The sequence below is a fragment of the Mirounga angustirostris genome, unplaced genomic scaffold, assembly GCF_029215605.1.
Source record: "Mirounga angustirostris isolate CCGP_5_RB_7025 unplaced genomic scaffold, mMirAng1.0.hap1 SCAF_9, whole genome shotgun sequence".
NCBI lineage: Eukaryota > Metazoa > Chordata > Mammalia > Carnivora > Phocidae > Mirounga > Mirounga angustirostris.
Genome location: NW_026991717.1, coordinates 86,864,745 through 86,880,709, shown reverse-complemented (window position 1 = coordinate 86,880,709; position 15,965 = coordinate 86,864,745). Strand labels below are relative to the sequence as shown.

The 15,965-nt window shown below is 36.4% G+C and overlaps 1 protein-coding gene across 1 annotated transcript in view; it reads left to right on the top strand.

Annotated features, from left to right (window-relative positions):
• Positions 1-15,965, top strand: part of SEC23A (SEC23 homolog A, COPII coat complex component) — a 59,280-nt gene that overhangs the window by 35,581 nt on the left and 7,734 nt on the right. Inside the window, exons 15-19 of the mRNA XM_045900741.3 lie at positions 4,956-5,033; positions 7,244-7,405; positions 9,581-9,667; positions 11,493-11,648; positions 13,502-13,567. Coding sequence (XP_045756697.1) covers positions 4,956-5,033; positions 7,244-7,405; positions 9,581-9,667; positions 11,493-11,648; positions 13,502-13,567 — 549 coding nt within the window. The remainder of the gene's footprint in view (positions 1-4,955; positions 5,034-7,243; positions 7,406-9,580; positions 9,668-11,492; positions 11,649-13,501; positions 13,568-15,965) is intronic.

Here is a 15,965-nt window from a genome sequence, read left to right as displayed (position 1 = left end):
GTGCAAAATAGCTTTCACCGGTTCTGGTGGCCTCCCTTATCATATGTCAAAAACTGAGAATGGAGTTCTCCAAATGAGCATAGTCCTACTGCATACTGACACATGGGACTGAAAGGTGGCTAAGAGAAATTGCTAACAGGTAACTTGGAAACCGTCTATCACTGTGGCTGGCATCATGTGGTGTGCAAAGTTCAAAAAACAAAAAAAAAAACACAGTCTCATAGACCCTATAGTGACTAAGAGACCCTGATTTATGGTAAAAGTGGTGAGAATGTATCTTTACATTCTTTTAACTGATTGAATCAAATTGGCATACAGTGGAAGTGAACTCAAGGTGACAACCAATGAGGCTTTGTTACAGAGGCTGTTCTAAGATTCATTTTTTGTATTGATTCTGTACTGCTGAAGTTTCAGCTATAACAGTGATAACAACACAGAGAAGGGGTTAATAATACCTTTTCGGTGCTTTACTTTTCTAAGTTTTTTCCTGATGAAGAAAAATCTAGGAAATTATACTAAGAAACTTCTTCAATTTGGCATAGTGAATATAATTGTTTTCTTTTTTCTTGATGCCTCAGACTAATTTTCGTTAAAAATAAATATCTTTTGGGGCACCTAGGTGGCCAACTCTTGGTTTTGGCTCAGATTGTGATCTCAGGATCGTGAGATTGAGCCCCGCATTGGGCTCCCTGCTCGGTGTGGAGTCTGCTTGAAATTCTCTTTCCCGGGCGCCTGGGTGGCTCAGTCGTTAAGCGTCTGCCTTCGGCTCAGGTCATGATCCCAGGATCCTGGGATCAAGCCCTGCATCGGGCTCCCTGCTCCGCGGGAAGCCTGCTTCTCCCTCTCCCACTCCCCCTGCTTGTGTTTCCTCTCTCGCTGTGTCTCTCTCTGTCAAATAAATAAATAAAATCTTTAAAAAAATAAAAAATTCTCTTTCCCTGTCCCTCTGCCTCTCCCGCTCATGCTCTGTCTCTGTCTCTCTCTAAGATAAATAAAGAAATCTTTTAAAAAACCCAAACATCTTTTTAAAAAATGTTTTGTAGATAATGGGCACTGTATGGCCAGATTGGTACTGTACCACATTTGCTTCTGACATTTTTAATGTAAGCGCTTGTTCCCCGTGGTCATAATCACTTAAGATACTGGTATCAACATTTGATTTGTCACCTACATCCAAACCTCTTGTTTGGGTCCATCTTGTGCCCACCTTCATGGATTTGTTCCTTACTTTTTTGACTCCTGACCTTTTCTGTTGAATGATACCGTTTTACAACTTAAACTTGATACTTGATTTTTTTTTTTCCTCTTTGACCATTGGTTTACCCACTAACCACAAATTGTATTTTCCCTTTAGCTGTGCTGCTAGCTACAGTGGATAAACAGTTCATCTGATTAGACTTGGCCCAGGAGACCCTTGGGACTTTCCTAGCAAATCCTACCCCAGCCAGCTTTTTTCTTGTTATACCAGTGGGACCACGCACGTTAGTTGTGCTGTTTTTTGTTTTTTTGTGTTTTTTTGAAGAGAGAGCGGGGGTGGAGGAGCAGAGGGAGAATCTTCAGCAGGCTCCACATCCAGCACAGACCCTGATAGGGGGCTTAATCTCACAACCCTGAGATCATGACCTGAGCCAAAATCAAGAATTGGAAGCTTAACTGACTGAGCCATCCAGGAGCCCCTGTTGTGCTGTTTTTAAAGATGACCACGTTTGTCATTACCATTTTCTTATAGAAGTTAGGCTTTGACCATTAGGGCCTTTTATGTGTCTGCCTTTATGTGTAAATAGTTACTGAATTAAAGACAGGACTATATTTCTTGTTAAGTGTTGTTATTTTCCTCAAGAAAATTATTGTTGCCTTATCTGCCCGATCTTTTCCTTCTAAATAACTCAAACCATGGATCTTTGATATACCTTCTTTATTCTTCAATCTGGTTTTTTTTTTCCATCTGTATTAGTGTTTTGGTTAGGTTGTAAATAAGGACTATTCCTCATGATTCCAGTAATTAATGCAGGGCACTTGATAAGTGTCCAAAAAAATTTTTAAGAAGTAACTCAAAGTGAGATGCCTGGGTGGCTCAGTTGGCTCAGGTCATGATCCCAGGGTCCTGGGATGGAGTCCCACATCGGGCTCCTTGCTCAGCGGGGAGCCTGCTTCTCCCTCTGCCTCTGCTCCCCCTGCTTGTGCGCTGTCCCTCTCTGTCTGACAAATAAATAAAATCTTTGGAAAAAAAGGTAACTCAAAGATTAGAAATGTATGTTTGTTTTTAAGAAGCTTTGCAAATTTTATATTGTTATCTATGATAAAGTTTGGCTATATTTATCGAAAAATTAGGTTAATACACATTTAACTTCTGGATGCAGAAGGTTTTTTTTTTTTTTTAGGAGGGAAGGCGGGAGGGACAGAGGGAGAGAGAGAATCTTAAGCAGGCTCCACACCCAGTGTGGGGCCTGATGCAGGGCTCGATCTCACAACCCTGAGATCATGACCTGAGCTGATGCTTAACTGACTGAGCCACCCAGGTGCCCCTGATGCAGAAGGATTTTTAACACAAAATAAAAAGCAGGAACCATTAAATAAAAATATTAAAAAATCTTATTACAGGAGCACCTGGGTGTCTCAGTTAGTTAAGTATCCAACTCTTGATTTTGGCTCAGATCATGATCTCAGGGTTGTGGGATCCAGCCCCACGTTGGGCTCCCAGATCAGCAGGGAGTCTGCTTCAGATTCTTTCCCTCTTCCTCTGCCCCTGCTCTCTCTCTCTAAAATAAATAAATAAATCTTAAAAAAAAATAAAAGGTTTTATTATATTAAAATGAAATTAAAAATCTGTGTGGTAAGGGTGCCTGGGTGGCTCTGTCAGTTAAGCGTCTGCCTTTGGCTCAGGTCATGATCCCAGGGTCCTGGGATGGAGCCCTGTGTTGGGCTCCCTGTTCAGCGGGGAGTCTGTTTCTCCTTCTCCCTCTGCCCTTCTTCCCAGCTTGTGCCCTCTCCCTCTGTCCTCTCAAATAAATAAAATCTTAGAAAAATAAAATCTGTGTGGTAAAAATACTGTTATCAAAATTTAATGCCAACTTGTATGTATGACTTATATCTACGACATATTCTTATACGTATAACAGAATGTGGAAATTTTCATATATATATCCTCTTACAAATCAGTAAGATTTGGGTAAAAAATGAGTAAAGATCAGGAACGAGGAATTAGCAAAAGAAGGAATGCAAATGACCAGTAAACATACGAAAAAATTATCAATCTTATTTATAATCAAAGTTAGAAAATAGAACAAGATAACAATTTTTATCTGTCAAACTAATAAGAATTAGAAAAACACAATACTTAAAAGTTGGTTAGTATTCAGGGAAATGGACAGCTTCATAGCTTGTAGGTTTGGAGTATGAACTGTACAACTTTTATAAGTATCTGTATAACCTTATATATAGAAGGCAGTTGATGACATATATCAGAAGCTTAAAAACTGCCTTTTACCTAGAAATCCTACCTCTAAGAATTTATTCTAGAAATATAACAAGATAAATATAAATGCTAATAATGAAGGATTGGATAAGATTGTTATGGTATATATTTTAATATAGTGGAAAGCTCTTCAGCCATTAAAAATGAAATGATTATTTAGTGATATGAAAATAAATGTTCATAATACAAGTAAAAATTTTGGACATAAGTATCAAATATGTCCCACTCTAAAAATTAGCCTTTTGGACATCCCTGGTTACCCAAGCATAAAAGTCAATAATGTTGGGGCGCCTGGGTGGCTCAGTCTTTAAGTGTCTGCCTTCGGCTGAAATGATTTTTCCTCGAAGCCAAAAATGTGATCAAACCAATTATGCCTTTCTATGTGCTCTATACATAGTTGCATAAATAAATCATATAGTTGAACATTCCAGGAAGCAAAAGCAACTACACTAATTATAGCAGTGAATCTTTGCTAGTTTTTACTTGTTATTTGTGCCCTTGATCATATGTGAGAACTGTGCTGAACATTGCCAGGATATGGACCAGTTACATTAGTACTATAAAAAAATTTTCAGATCAGAGACTACGCAAGAACAAGGAGAGGAAGCTAATGTTTGTTGAGGGCTTAGTGTTAGTCATTTTGCTGAGCACTTTCTCATATGGATTATCTCAGTTATTTAGTTGCCTTTTGTCACATCATCATGGAGGGCTTACTTCTCGCTTGCCAGTGTATGTGCCTCCATTTACTTTATTTCCTTCTTATTTCTGCCTTTGTGTTTCTTCTTTGTTTACCAGTTTACCTGTTTGTCTCAGATTTTCTTTTCCTCGGCTCTTCTTTCTTTTTTGGCATTGTTTCTATTGTAGACTTTTATATCATTAACTTGCTTTTATAACCCCTATGGTATTTTGATAGTTGCATCTTCCTGTCAGTAAGCTGTTGTCCTTTTTCGGCAGAGTCTTAAGGGGCACATATTGAGCTCTTTTGGCCATTATCTAAGAATTCTTTATCAGATATGCTTGGTTTAAAGAAATCCAAACATTGAAGATGAGTTGTTGCGCCGGAGCAATGTATTGTTTGCTTCTCAAATTCAAATATTTTTTTTTGGGTATAATCCTTCTCTTGGTAAGTCTGTAAGTAAATTCCAATTTTATCCCATATCAAATATCTGCCTTCTAAAAAGTAATAGCTTTTTTTTGTTTTTTTTAGGATTTTTAGTTTATTTGCGAGAGAGAGAGAAAGAGCACTAGCAGGGGGAGAGGCAGAAGGAGAGAGAGAAATAGACTCCCAGCTGAGCAGAGAGCCTGACTAGGGGCTCAGTCCCAGGACCTTGGGATCATTTCCTCAGCCGAAGGCAGACGCTTAACTAACTGAGCCACCCAGGTACCCCAAGAGTAATAACTTTAAAAAAATAGAATATGTATAGGCAAGAGGTTTAGCTGTATGCCAGGCAATATATTACTAACATTTTATTTTATTTAGTGTCAGAAATTTGGAGAGTATCACAAAGATGATCCAAGTTCCTTCAGATTTTCAGAAACTTTCTCCCTTTATCCACAGGTGAGTAGATTAAAAAGTCCATGTTCTTTTCTTACTGTTGACAGTAGCACTGGGTCTCACTTTTTCTGTTGTGTAAGAATATAGGACCTGTTGTATTGGGTTATTCTTTTGGTAATGTTTTAAGTTTTGGGATAGCTAAGAAATTAATATTGTGCTTGAATAGTCATTGAAAAGTGTATTATAATATTTTTATGATGGCCTTCAAAACAGTCGTTTGTGGTGAAATAAATTTACACTGGAACCCTACTCTGGAGTAGAATTAGGTGTGAGGTAGATTTGCTTTCCATCTGATATAAGGGATCTAATTATAGTAGTACCGAAAGGAAGTAACTTGACCAGTCAACTAGTCTTACAGCATGGTACTGTTTTACCTGAGAACAAATTTATGGGGATATACCAGATAAATAGAAAAGAAGCTAATTTGATTTATCTTACAGAACTTTTTTCACTTGGGTTGTAGAATCTACCTGTCTCATTTTGATAGATATTTTAAAAATCTAGGTTGTTTATATGATGAGTAACAGAACATTTATTCAGCTGAGGTCTTTATGCAGGGAACTTTAGGAGAATAAAGATGACTGACACAGATCTCACTTTCAAGGAGCTTTCTGTCTGAAGGGTGAGATCTGAAATATATATAACACAGAACAGAAAGGGAGAAATGCTATGTGAGATATACAAAATTTAAACGAAACTTAAAGGAATCATTCCAAGTGAATGGTGTGATACATCTTTATAGAAGAGGTGGCAATTTTAGCTTAGCCTGGAAGGATGATTATACTGAGATGTGGAAATTCAAATTTTTGCCCATGAACACCTTGCTCAAAGCTTCAACTTTGTTTTGAGAACTACTCTTATTTTTTATTGATCTGTAGTGTAGAAACTTCATGTTTATACAGGGAGATGTCCCTAAACCTCTGGTTGCAGTTTTGGAGAACTTAGGAAAGGGCAGAGTCTCTTTGTCTTAAGGCAGGCAAAACCCTTTCTCAGGCCTCATATTAGCAGAAACTAATAGGAAAGAGAATGTGGGCATTAGCCCTCAGTATTTGACTGAATGCCGAACACTTTCCTTTCTTTCTCTTCTCTCCCAACTCCAAGCCTTCTTTTTAGGCTTTTGATAGTTGATAGATCTCCCGAGAGATCTGGGCCTCTCATCTTTTCCCCTCTATTGGAAATCACAGAGGACCCAGAAATAATTTTTTTCTTTGGGCTTCCAAAGCCTGATGCTCTTCTAAAAGGTAACATAGACTAAATTTAGGGAAGGTTTTTATTTCTGGAAAATCTACCCCCAAATTTACCAGTTACACATTGGTGTGAGTAAACAGGAATGGCTGAAGTGGTAAGGGATGAGAGAGCCTCTTAGTGAATTCTGATCACTGAGAACAGAGAAGGAATGAGAGTGTCACTGAGCAGCATGTGCTGGGAGAGACCTGTGGAATGAGTCCCAGGCAGGAGCATCATGTAGGCACTTGAGCCCTGAGGGTGGAGGGCAATGGAGAGAAGTAACTGAAAGACAAATGAGAGTTCTTTGGAGAGCTGATTTTTTTGATTGTATCTGAGACCCTTTGATTGTTATCAAAGCACAATGTAGCTGTCCTTTATTCAGGCCAGACTCTTCCCCTTTTTGATCTCTTTCATATGAGGAGTGGGTGGAAGGAAAGTGAAAGGAGAAAGAAGTAATGAACCGGTCTAAAGAATGTTTCTTAGGGATGAGGAAGAACTTAAATATTAAGAAACAAGTAGGTGTATGTAAGTCCTTTTTTTTTTAAGTCAATGCAGATCCTTCCCAGTGCAACTTTTGGGAGCTCTGAAAAAGTAGAAAATCTGTTAGTCTATTTTTATGTTCTCTTGGAGTCTTTTGGTGGTGGTAAGGAATAGTAGTAAAAAAGTTCAAAGATGTGGCCAGAGAGATGAGGAATAAAAACAAAGAATGCTGATAATGCACCATGTAGCATCAGCCTCTGAATAACTTAGATCTGAGCAAGGACTTTTTTTTTCCCTATTCTTGTTTTCCTTTTGAGTCATCTCTTTTAATTTTTTTTATTGTTGTTAAATTATATTTTCAAGTAACTGATAAAGATCGTGACTACAATTTAGAAGGTCCTTATAACTTGTTTTTGTCTTAATAGTTCTAATTAAATGCTTTTGTAATAGTAAACTCCTGTTGAAGTAAAATCAGTAAAAGCTATCTCATATTTTTTTTCTTGTAGTTTATGTTTCATTTAAGAAGATCTCCTTTCTTACAAGTTTTTAACAATAGTCCTGATGAGAGTTCATATTATCGTCACCATTTTATGCGTCAAGATTTGACCCAGTCCCTAATCATGATTCAGCCTATTCTGTATGCGTACTCTTTTAGTGGACCCCCAGAGGTAAGAGAGGCAGAAAACAAAAATTGGTTTTGTTACTGTGATGTGTGTCATTAAAAAGTGAAAACAACTAAGTTTTTCTTGGAATATAGTTACTAAATACAGGAATTTAGTGCAAGAAGTTATGTTACCCATATATTCACTTAAAAATGTTTGAGTGCTTACTATATGCTAGGTTGCACTAGGAAATCATTTAAAAAAGTATAAAAACTGAGGTGGGAGAGACTTTTAAGATCAATTTGTGCAGTTATTTGGTTGATCAAATCCTCTAGGGCTTATGATTATCCTTTTGTCTTTAACAGTGTCCAGAAGTAATGATGATTCTAGAACCTGTAGCTTATTCCAGAGTCTGATAATTAGGACATTCTGTCTAAAGAAAACCTCTTGCTTAAATATCATCTTATTCTCCTGTAGCTTTTTTTGAACCTAAGATACAGTTAATTATAAAGATGTATATTTAGAAAGGTGGTCATAAAGTCATCCATTTAGATTTCTTAGCAAACTGCCCCACTTACTTTAACCAATTGTTAAATAAGGTTTTTCTGTTTTGTAGTTAAAATTGTCTGTTTTACCACTTACAAGTATGTAATGACTGTATTTGAAAGTAATATTTAAGAATGGTCAGCATAAAGAGAATATTTATAATATCTCCTGATTAATGATCTCTGGTGATGCCTTTATTCATTGTTTGTAAAAAATAGTATATAAAACATTTTGTTACTATAACTGTTTTTAATTTGTCATAGTGTCTACTTTTCTAGAAAATATATATTGTTAATGTGATGGTCTAGCTATGTATTTGGTTTTATAGTTCTTTGAATTGGGAAAGAAAGCTTTAGAGATTTTTTTTTCTCATTTCAGAGTAATACATGTAAATTGTAGATATCTGGAGAATGTAGATTAGTGTTTAGAAGAAATTTGGAATCCCACAATCCCTACTGTCTGCTTCTGTTAAATTCCAACCTTTCCATTTAATCCACGAATCCCATTAGCTTCATTTACTTAAGGCTCTGCTGTTGGAGTTACTCTCTTTCCTCCATCATCACTTGCTCTTCCTCTGGATCATTCTCATTAACATAGAAACCTGAGTCACATTCATGTTAAAAACCAGCAGACAAAACCACCCTTGACTTCACATTTTCTCTAATTGCTATTCATTTCTCTGGTCTCAGTTGCAGCTAAACTCAGAAAATTACCTATTGTCTCTATGATGATCTCACCTCACATTCTCTTCTCAACCTCCATTATTCAGATTCTTGTCCTTACCATTACACTGAAACAACTCTTACCAGGCTACCAATGTCCTACGTCTTGCCAGAACTCTCGACAGCATTTATTTACCTAATGAGGACTCTCCTCGAAAACCTTTTGTTTAAACTTCTCTGACACCTGCAAAACCTACTGGTTTTCCTCCTAATCACTGCCTGTTCCTTCTCAGTTTCCTTTTGCTGACTTCTTTTCAGATCTTTGAAGTGTTGGCATGCTCCAGGGCCCAGTCTCTGGCTTTTGCTCTATCTTCCCTCCCTGTGGTATAGATATGTACTGTGATGCAGTATAATCACATAGCTTTATTTATTTATTTATTTATTTTTTAAGATTTTATTTATTTATTTATTTGAGACAGAGAGAATGAGAGAGAGAGAGCGCACATGAGAGGGGGGAGGGTCAGAGGGAGAAGCAGACTCCCTGCCGAGCAGGGAGCCCGATGCGGGACTCGATCCCGGGACTCCAGGATCATGACCCGAGCCGAAGGCAGCCGCTTAACCAACTGAGCCACCAGGCGCCCAATCACATAGCTTTAATTACCATCTTCATGCATGTGATATCCAAATTTATGTCATTAGTTCTGGCCACTCCCTTACCTTTCCTACTCAGAACTATTTTTCCATCTCCAAATTTGCTCTTTCCCAAGCCTTTCCCCTCTCACTCACGGGTCCATCATCAGGCTTAGGCGTTAACCCTGATTTCCTCTTGGCTCTACTCTGTTTTTCAGTTGTTACCTCCGTTTATATGAGTTCTCAGAAAATTAAAATGTACTGCAAGAATTCATGATAGCAAGATGTTTTTAAGTTATAAGATACAAATTTAAAATCTTAAAGATATCCTGGAAAGATCTGTTTTGTAACTTCAAGGAATTTCTTTTCCATCTCCTCCTTTCTCATTGTTTTCTTCTGTTAGCCGGTTCTTCTTGATAGCAGCAGCATTCTTGCGGATCGCATCCTTCTCATGGACACGTTCTTCCAGATTTTGATTTATCATGGTGAGGTAAGATTCCGTTGCATTTAATGCTATGCACGTGTGTGCAACAGGGTGTTTTTATTCATGGAAGCCGTCCCTTCTTTACCATATGACTACTGTTTCCTCTCTGATAAACTTTTATTTCCATTTTTATAAAATGGGTATAAAATATGATTCTTCTTGCCACTGGTTTTTAGACTTCATTTGCACTTGACCTGCCTGTGCTTGTTTTGTCCATTTGTCCATGTACGATTGGATAAGTGGATTTTACACAAAGCGTAATGTTGTGAAAGTAAGAGCATTGATGTATACATAGGCATGCCATACTTTTGGGTTTTACCGGAGACATCGAGAAGGGAAAAGCCTTTGTCAAGTAGGCAGGCTCTCCCTTTCATTACTTCATGGTAATCATTTAAAAAGTATTCCATTTAATGCTTTTAAAGTATTTAAAAAATATTCCACATGATCTGAAAACTCATTTTAATGGATAAGTGAATTAAAATTAAAATTTATACCTTTACTTAATTGGAATGGTACATGATTGAAAAGAGCAGAATATTTTAGTAGCTATTAAGCTTTAATCAGGTATTTAGCAGAACTCTATTCATTCCTGCATTTATTCATTCAGCCAGTAATTAAATGTTTCCTCTGTATAAGAAAGCACTGTGTTCTGGATGCCTTGAAAGATACAGAGATTCTTTTTTTCACAGACCCACGCTCAAATTTATAGTCTAGGATTCTAGTAACTTGTGCAGATTTATTTTTCCAATTGTTTTAATTGTAAATGATTTTAGATTTGCACTGTAATTGTAGAGGTGTACTCAAAATATCCTTTTAGGTAATATTATCTAGGCCTTTGAAAAGATTTATTGATTATTATTTTTAATTGATACCAGTACTAATGTCCTTTAATTTTTAAGGATAATGCCTGTTACATGACAGAGTGAGGTATTTTGCTGCTTTTTTTGTGTGTGATTTTTTAAAAACTAGCTTGTTAATGTGCTTAAAGGAGAAGTCTGAAATGCACGTGACTGTTTCTCTGTTAAATACAGAGCTATAAAGCCATATAGAGTATATATTGACTGATGCAGTTAAGTTAGAAACCAAGCCCAGGTTTAAATTTTTGGATGATTTAATTACATGGTTTTTGGAGCCACTTACCTTAATAAAAGAATTGATTCAGATGCTCTTCTACAGGTATATACTGTCTTTATAATTTTATTGCTATCATTACTAAAGTTTTTACGTTTATATATCTTGCCAGAACATAACTCCATTGATAAAAACCTTATAACAGTAGGTGGTTAATTTTGAAGTCTCTGGGAAATCTGTTAACAAAAATCCCTCTTGTTTATCATAAACTTAAGTAGATAGATTTTAGCTAATAATATAAATGTAGTGTTTAAAAATTTTTCTGGTTTACTATTTCTTTTTACTTCTAAAGGAGAAGAAATATTCTAATTTTGCATCTCTTTACTCAAGAATGCCAAAATTAGTGTTCTTCTTTTTTTTTTAAAGATTTTATTTATTTATTTGACAGAGAGAGACACAATGAGAGAGGGAACACAAGCAGGGGGAGCGGGGTAGGGAGAAGCAGGCTTCCCGCTGAGCAGGGAGCCCCATGCGGGGCTTGATCCCAGGACTCTGGGATCATGACCTGAGCCGAAGGCAGACACTTGAAGACTGAGCCACCCGGGCGCCTCAAAGTTAGTGTTCTTGATTTAAAAACTGATAAATAATGATTTATAATTTTCTTATTTTCTGAAGATTCATTCCTTTGAAAAAACCTCTTAAAGTTTTTGGATAGGCAAGAAATTAAAAGTAATAATTCCTTTAATTGTTTTAAAATTAGACCATTGCACAGTGGCGCAAGTCAGGATACCAGGACATGCCAGAATATGAAAATTTCCGCCATCTTCTACAAGCCCCTGTGGATGATGCACAGGAGATTCTTCACTCCAGATTTCCAATGCCAAGATACATTGACACTGAACATGGAGGTAGCCAGGTAAGTATAGTTAATTTGTTTGTTGTTAGTATTGATTGTAATGAGTTGTTCCTATTTGCCTTCTGACTCTTAATTTGAAAAGACTGTTTCACAAGGCAAGTAAAAGAGGAAGGATGCGGGTAGAAGGTCACAAAGGAAAATATGCTTGCTTTTTGCCTTAGCATTGGGAGCAAAGCAGTGATTATTGGCCAGTTGCTTAAAGCTAGCAGTTTCTCCCACCTTCTGCCACCAGCTCAGATTTAATAACAGAGCCAGGATGATGTTATGGTGGCACATCAGCTTTAGTGGGGCAAGAAGAACAACTTGGAAAAAATTTCAGTGTAGCTTTTTTAGTATAATTTTGTTAAATCTGTTTATTTAATGAAGAAGTCTGGGAATACGAAGTTTGCGGTAACATAATTTTTTCTGTTTTCCTCATTCTGTCATTTCAGTTTTCTAGAAAATGTCATATAATAGGAAAGCATTATATTACAAAAGGCCTTGTGGATTTTAGAATTATGAAGATTAAATAAAGTACATGTACATATATACATGGCCCTTCAGGACCTTTCAGAAGGCTAGGTTTAAGACCCCTTAACATAGACTCTTTTTTTTTTTTAAGACTATTTATTTATTTATTTATTTGACAGAGTGAGGCACAGCGAGAGAGGGAACACAAGCAGGGGGAGTGGGAGAGGGAGAAGCAGGCTTCCCGCTGAGCAGGGAGCCCAGTGCGGGGCTTGATCCCATGACTCTGGGATCATGACCTGAGCTGAAGGCAGACGCTTAACGACTGAGCCCCTTATCATAGACTCTTAAAATAGTTTTTACTTCTCCCTTGTAATTGTATTAGAGCTATAATAAATTTAATTACAGGTTATCATAAGTTTGTTTCACTTATTAAAGGCAGGTACCTTGCTTCATTTATTGTTGTTTCCCTAGTGCCTAGCACAGTATTATAAAATAAATGGTAAGTATTAGTAACTATTATTCATAAATGATAGTAGTTATTTTTAGGGTTTTATTATATTTATAATAAGAGGTACCATGTATTGAGAATTTGCAAAGCTGTTAGTACTTTAACACCTTGTCTCATTTGATCCTCATAACAGTCCTATTGTTATCTCCATTTTACAGATAATAAGACTGAGGCTTAGGTTACGTGTGGCCAAGGAAACACAGTAAATGAAGAAGCAGGCATTCACATCTGGGTGTTCTGACTCTAGAGCCAGTGCTCTTGTGTTAAACTGCTTACTCATGGATTAGAAAAAGATTTTGTGTGATACTGAATTTCAGAAGATATGACTGCCTGTGTTTTTCAGTATGAAATAATAATTTATGCCTAGTTCTCTCATTGATGTCTCATCATGTGTAGTGCTATTTTCCTCTTTTATTCTGGTTTTCATGATGATAAAGCTTAGTTGAGAGATGGTTAAAATGTTGGATAAGTTGTCTTATGGAATAGCCTACAGGTTAAGAAAGTTTGAGAGTCATTGTTTAAGGTAAAAGAATGTATAGGGTACTTTTTGGTACTTCAGATCTCTGATGACGTTTCAGACCAAGGGTTTAGTAAATTTCACACTAATCTTGTACTTGTTGCACACATAAATTTTATATGCTGAGTTTGGGATTCAGCAGTTTAATTTGTTGTTAATGAATGTATGATTTGGAGAGAAGAGGGTGCATTTATTTGTAATATGTAGTGGCCCATATATTTCCAAAATTTATTTTTTTTTAAAGTTGCCTCTTAATAAAATTAATTTTATCAGAACATACTAAATAAAGTTGATTTTAGATCGCATAATGTGTTTGTTCAGCTCATATTGACTAAATCTATTTTTGATGAATAATGTTATTTCTTCTTCGCTTTTAAGGCCCGTTTCCTGCTTTCAAAAGTCAACCCTTCCCAGACTCATAATAATATGTATGCCTGGGGACAGGTAAGTGTAAATAGTGGATCTTGGAAATTATTTCTTTTGTGTATTTATAGTTTGTTATTTTAGTGAGAACTACATTTTTTCCCTGTGTATTTGCTAATGATTTCTATTGGAAAAGTAATGAAAAAATGAGTAGAAAATAGAATTAGCATTTGGTGGCACCATAGAAAATAAAAGGTGATCATATCAAATAGGTAGAATTCCTTCATATTTCTAGTTTAGGACTACACCCTTGAGACAAAAAGCAATATAGTGCATATTATAAGATAGGAAGTGATGATTTAAGCTTACTGCTAGGACGTGAACTATAAAAGACCACACATAATAAGTTGGAAGAGGTCAGGGATTGTAGTTGAACAAGAGAGGCAGGAGGCCTGGAAATCATTGTTAATATATTTTGATTTCTTAGAAGTCCTACCTCTTGGTACAATATATCAACATTTATCAAGTATCCAATTACAGGACTCTGTTGGTACTTTTGGGTACATAGTGATCATCCCTGCTTTTTTTGTTTGTTTCAGTTTTTATTTAAATTCTAGTTAGTTAACATATAGTGTAATATTGGTTTCAGAAGTAGAATTTAGTGATTCATCACTTTGATTATCTCTGCTTGTAAAGAGCTGGTAGTCTAGCATTAGAGATAAGATAACTAAATAATAAGTCAGTATGAGATATGTTCTTTTTAGATAGATATAAAATATTACAGGAGTTAGAAGAGGAAGAGGGGAAGAGAGTGCATGGTGGCAGCAGGAGACAGCGTGTAATCAGAAAAGAGCTCAGAAAAGGGAACATTTCCTTTTAGAATGGTTACAATTTCAAGAAGTAGAAATTGTGTGAGAAATTCCAGGTAGAGGACAGTGTGGACCAAGTAAGGTACACACATAGGATGAATAGAACAATAAACTGGAAATGTATTGTGTGGCTAAATTGTAGAGGATCTTAAATGCTAGGTTGAGTGCCGAGGAGCTGAGTCTTCATTTAGTAAGTAATAAAATGTTACTGAAGGTTTTTGGACAGGAGCAAATTTGAGTCTTAGATAATATAGTTGACTCAAGATTAATTGAGAGTAGTCTGTAAGTTGAAACTGTATTTTGAAGTAATCCAAGTGAGGGGGAATGAAGGCAAGATGGCAAAAAGGAATAGATTTTGGTGATATTTTAAATGTGGAACCAGTGAGATTTGATTGGAAGTTGCAGGAAAGTAAAAGTTACTCTAAATGCAAAATGTGAATTCTGATTGGATTCTGGATTAGAGAAAACAATAATAAAGAACATAATTGGGATAATTTGTGAAATTTGAGTATGGACTGTGTATCAGCTACTAGTATAATATTAAATTTCTTGATTGTGATACTACTCCTGTGGTTATATAGGAGATTGTCTGTAACCTTGGGAGATGTATCCTAAAGGGGGTAAAATATCATGATGTCTTCAACTTATAGAAATGATTCAACCAAAGAAAGAAAAGGAAACATATAGAAACATAAAGCAAATGTGGCAAAATATTAATCAGTGAATTTACGTATAGAGTATGTGGGTGTTCATTGTACTTTTTTCTCAACTTTTCTATACGTTTGAATTTTTTAAAAAATAAATAGTTGAGGGAGAACAAGGTAATGTAGGATTTTGAGCCTGGGTAACTAGGAGAAGTGTGCCAGTAAGTGGGAAGGCAGAGAGAAAATGTTTGATTTTAAGCACACTGAATTTGAGATAACATCTAGATGGCCAGATTGAGCAGGCTCTTAGAAATTTGGGTTTGATGATCAGGGCAAGAATGTGAAAGTTGATCATGGACAAGTGATACTTAAAGTCATCACAGTGAATACTTGTTCAGGGAGAGAGTTGAGAGGCAAAAGAAGGATGAGATAAACCCTTGAGGAGGTACAAGTGGTAGGAGTATTTTGTAATAGAGAGGTGGAAGGAAAATGAAAAGAATACCATACTGTCATAATAGGTGAGGGAGGGCTTTATAGAAAGAAGGAAGGGGGTTAACAAATATTGAGATGCTGCAGACCTTTGAAGGAGGATGAAGACTTAAAAAAGGTGGATGGATTTAAAGACTAGGAGGTCATTTGTGGCCCTGGTAAGCAGTTTTAAATAGTCGTTGAGTTCAAGATAGATTGTAAGGAATTAGTGGGTGGTGAAGAAGTGGAGGTTGTAAGTGTTAATGGTTCTTTTGCAAATTTAGTCTGAGTTCGGGTAGTAGGATAGAAGGATGATTCTTATTAGGATAAGGATACAGAACTTATGTGTAGACCAAGTGCAAGATGCTGATAAAAGAACAGAGTATAGATGTTTAAGATCCTCAGAAGCAGACAGTGTGATCACAGCACTGTATGGAGTTGAAGCATTGTTAAGGAGGCAGAACATTTCGTTCTGCAGAAGCAAATGGTAGGAAGGGT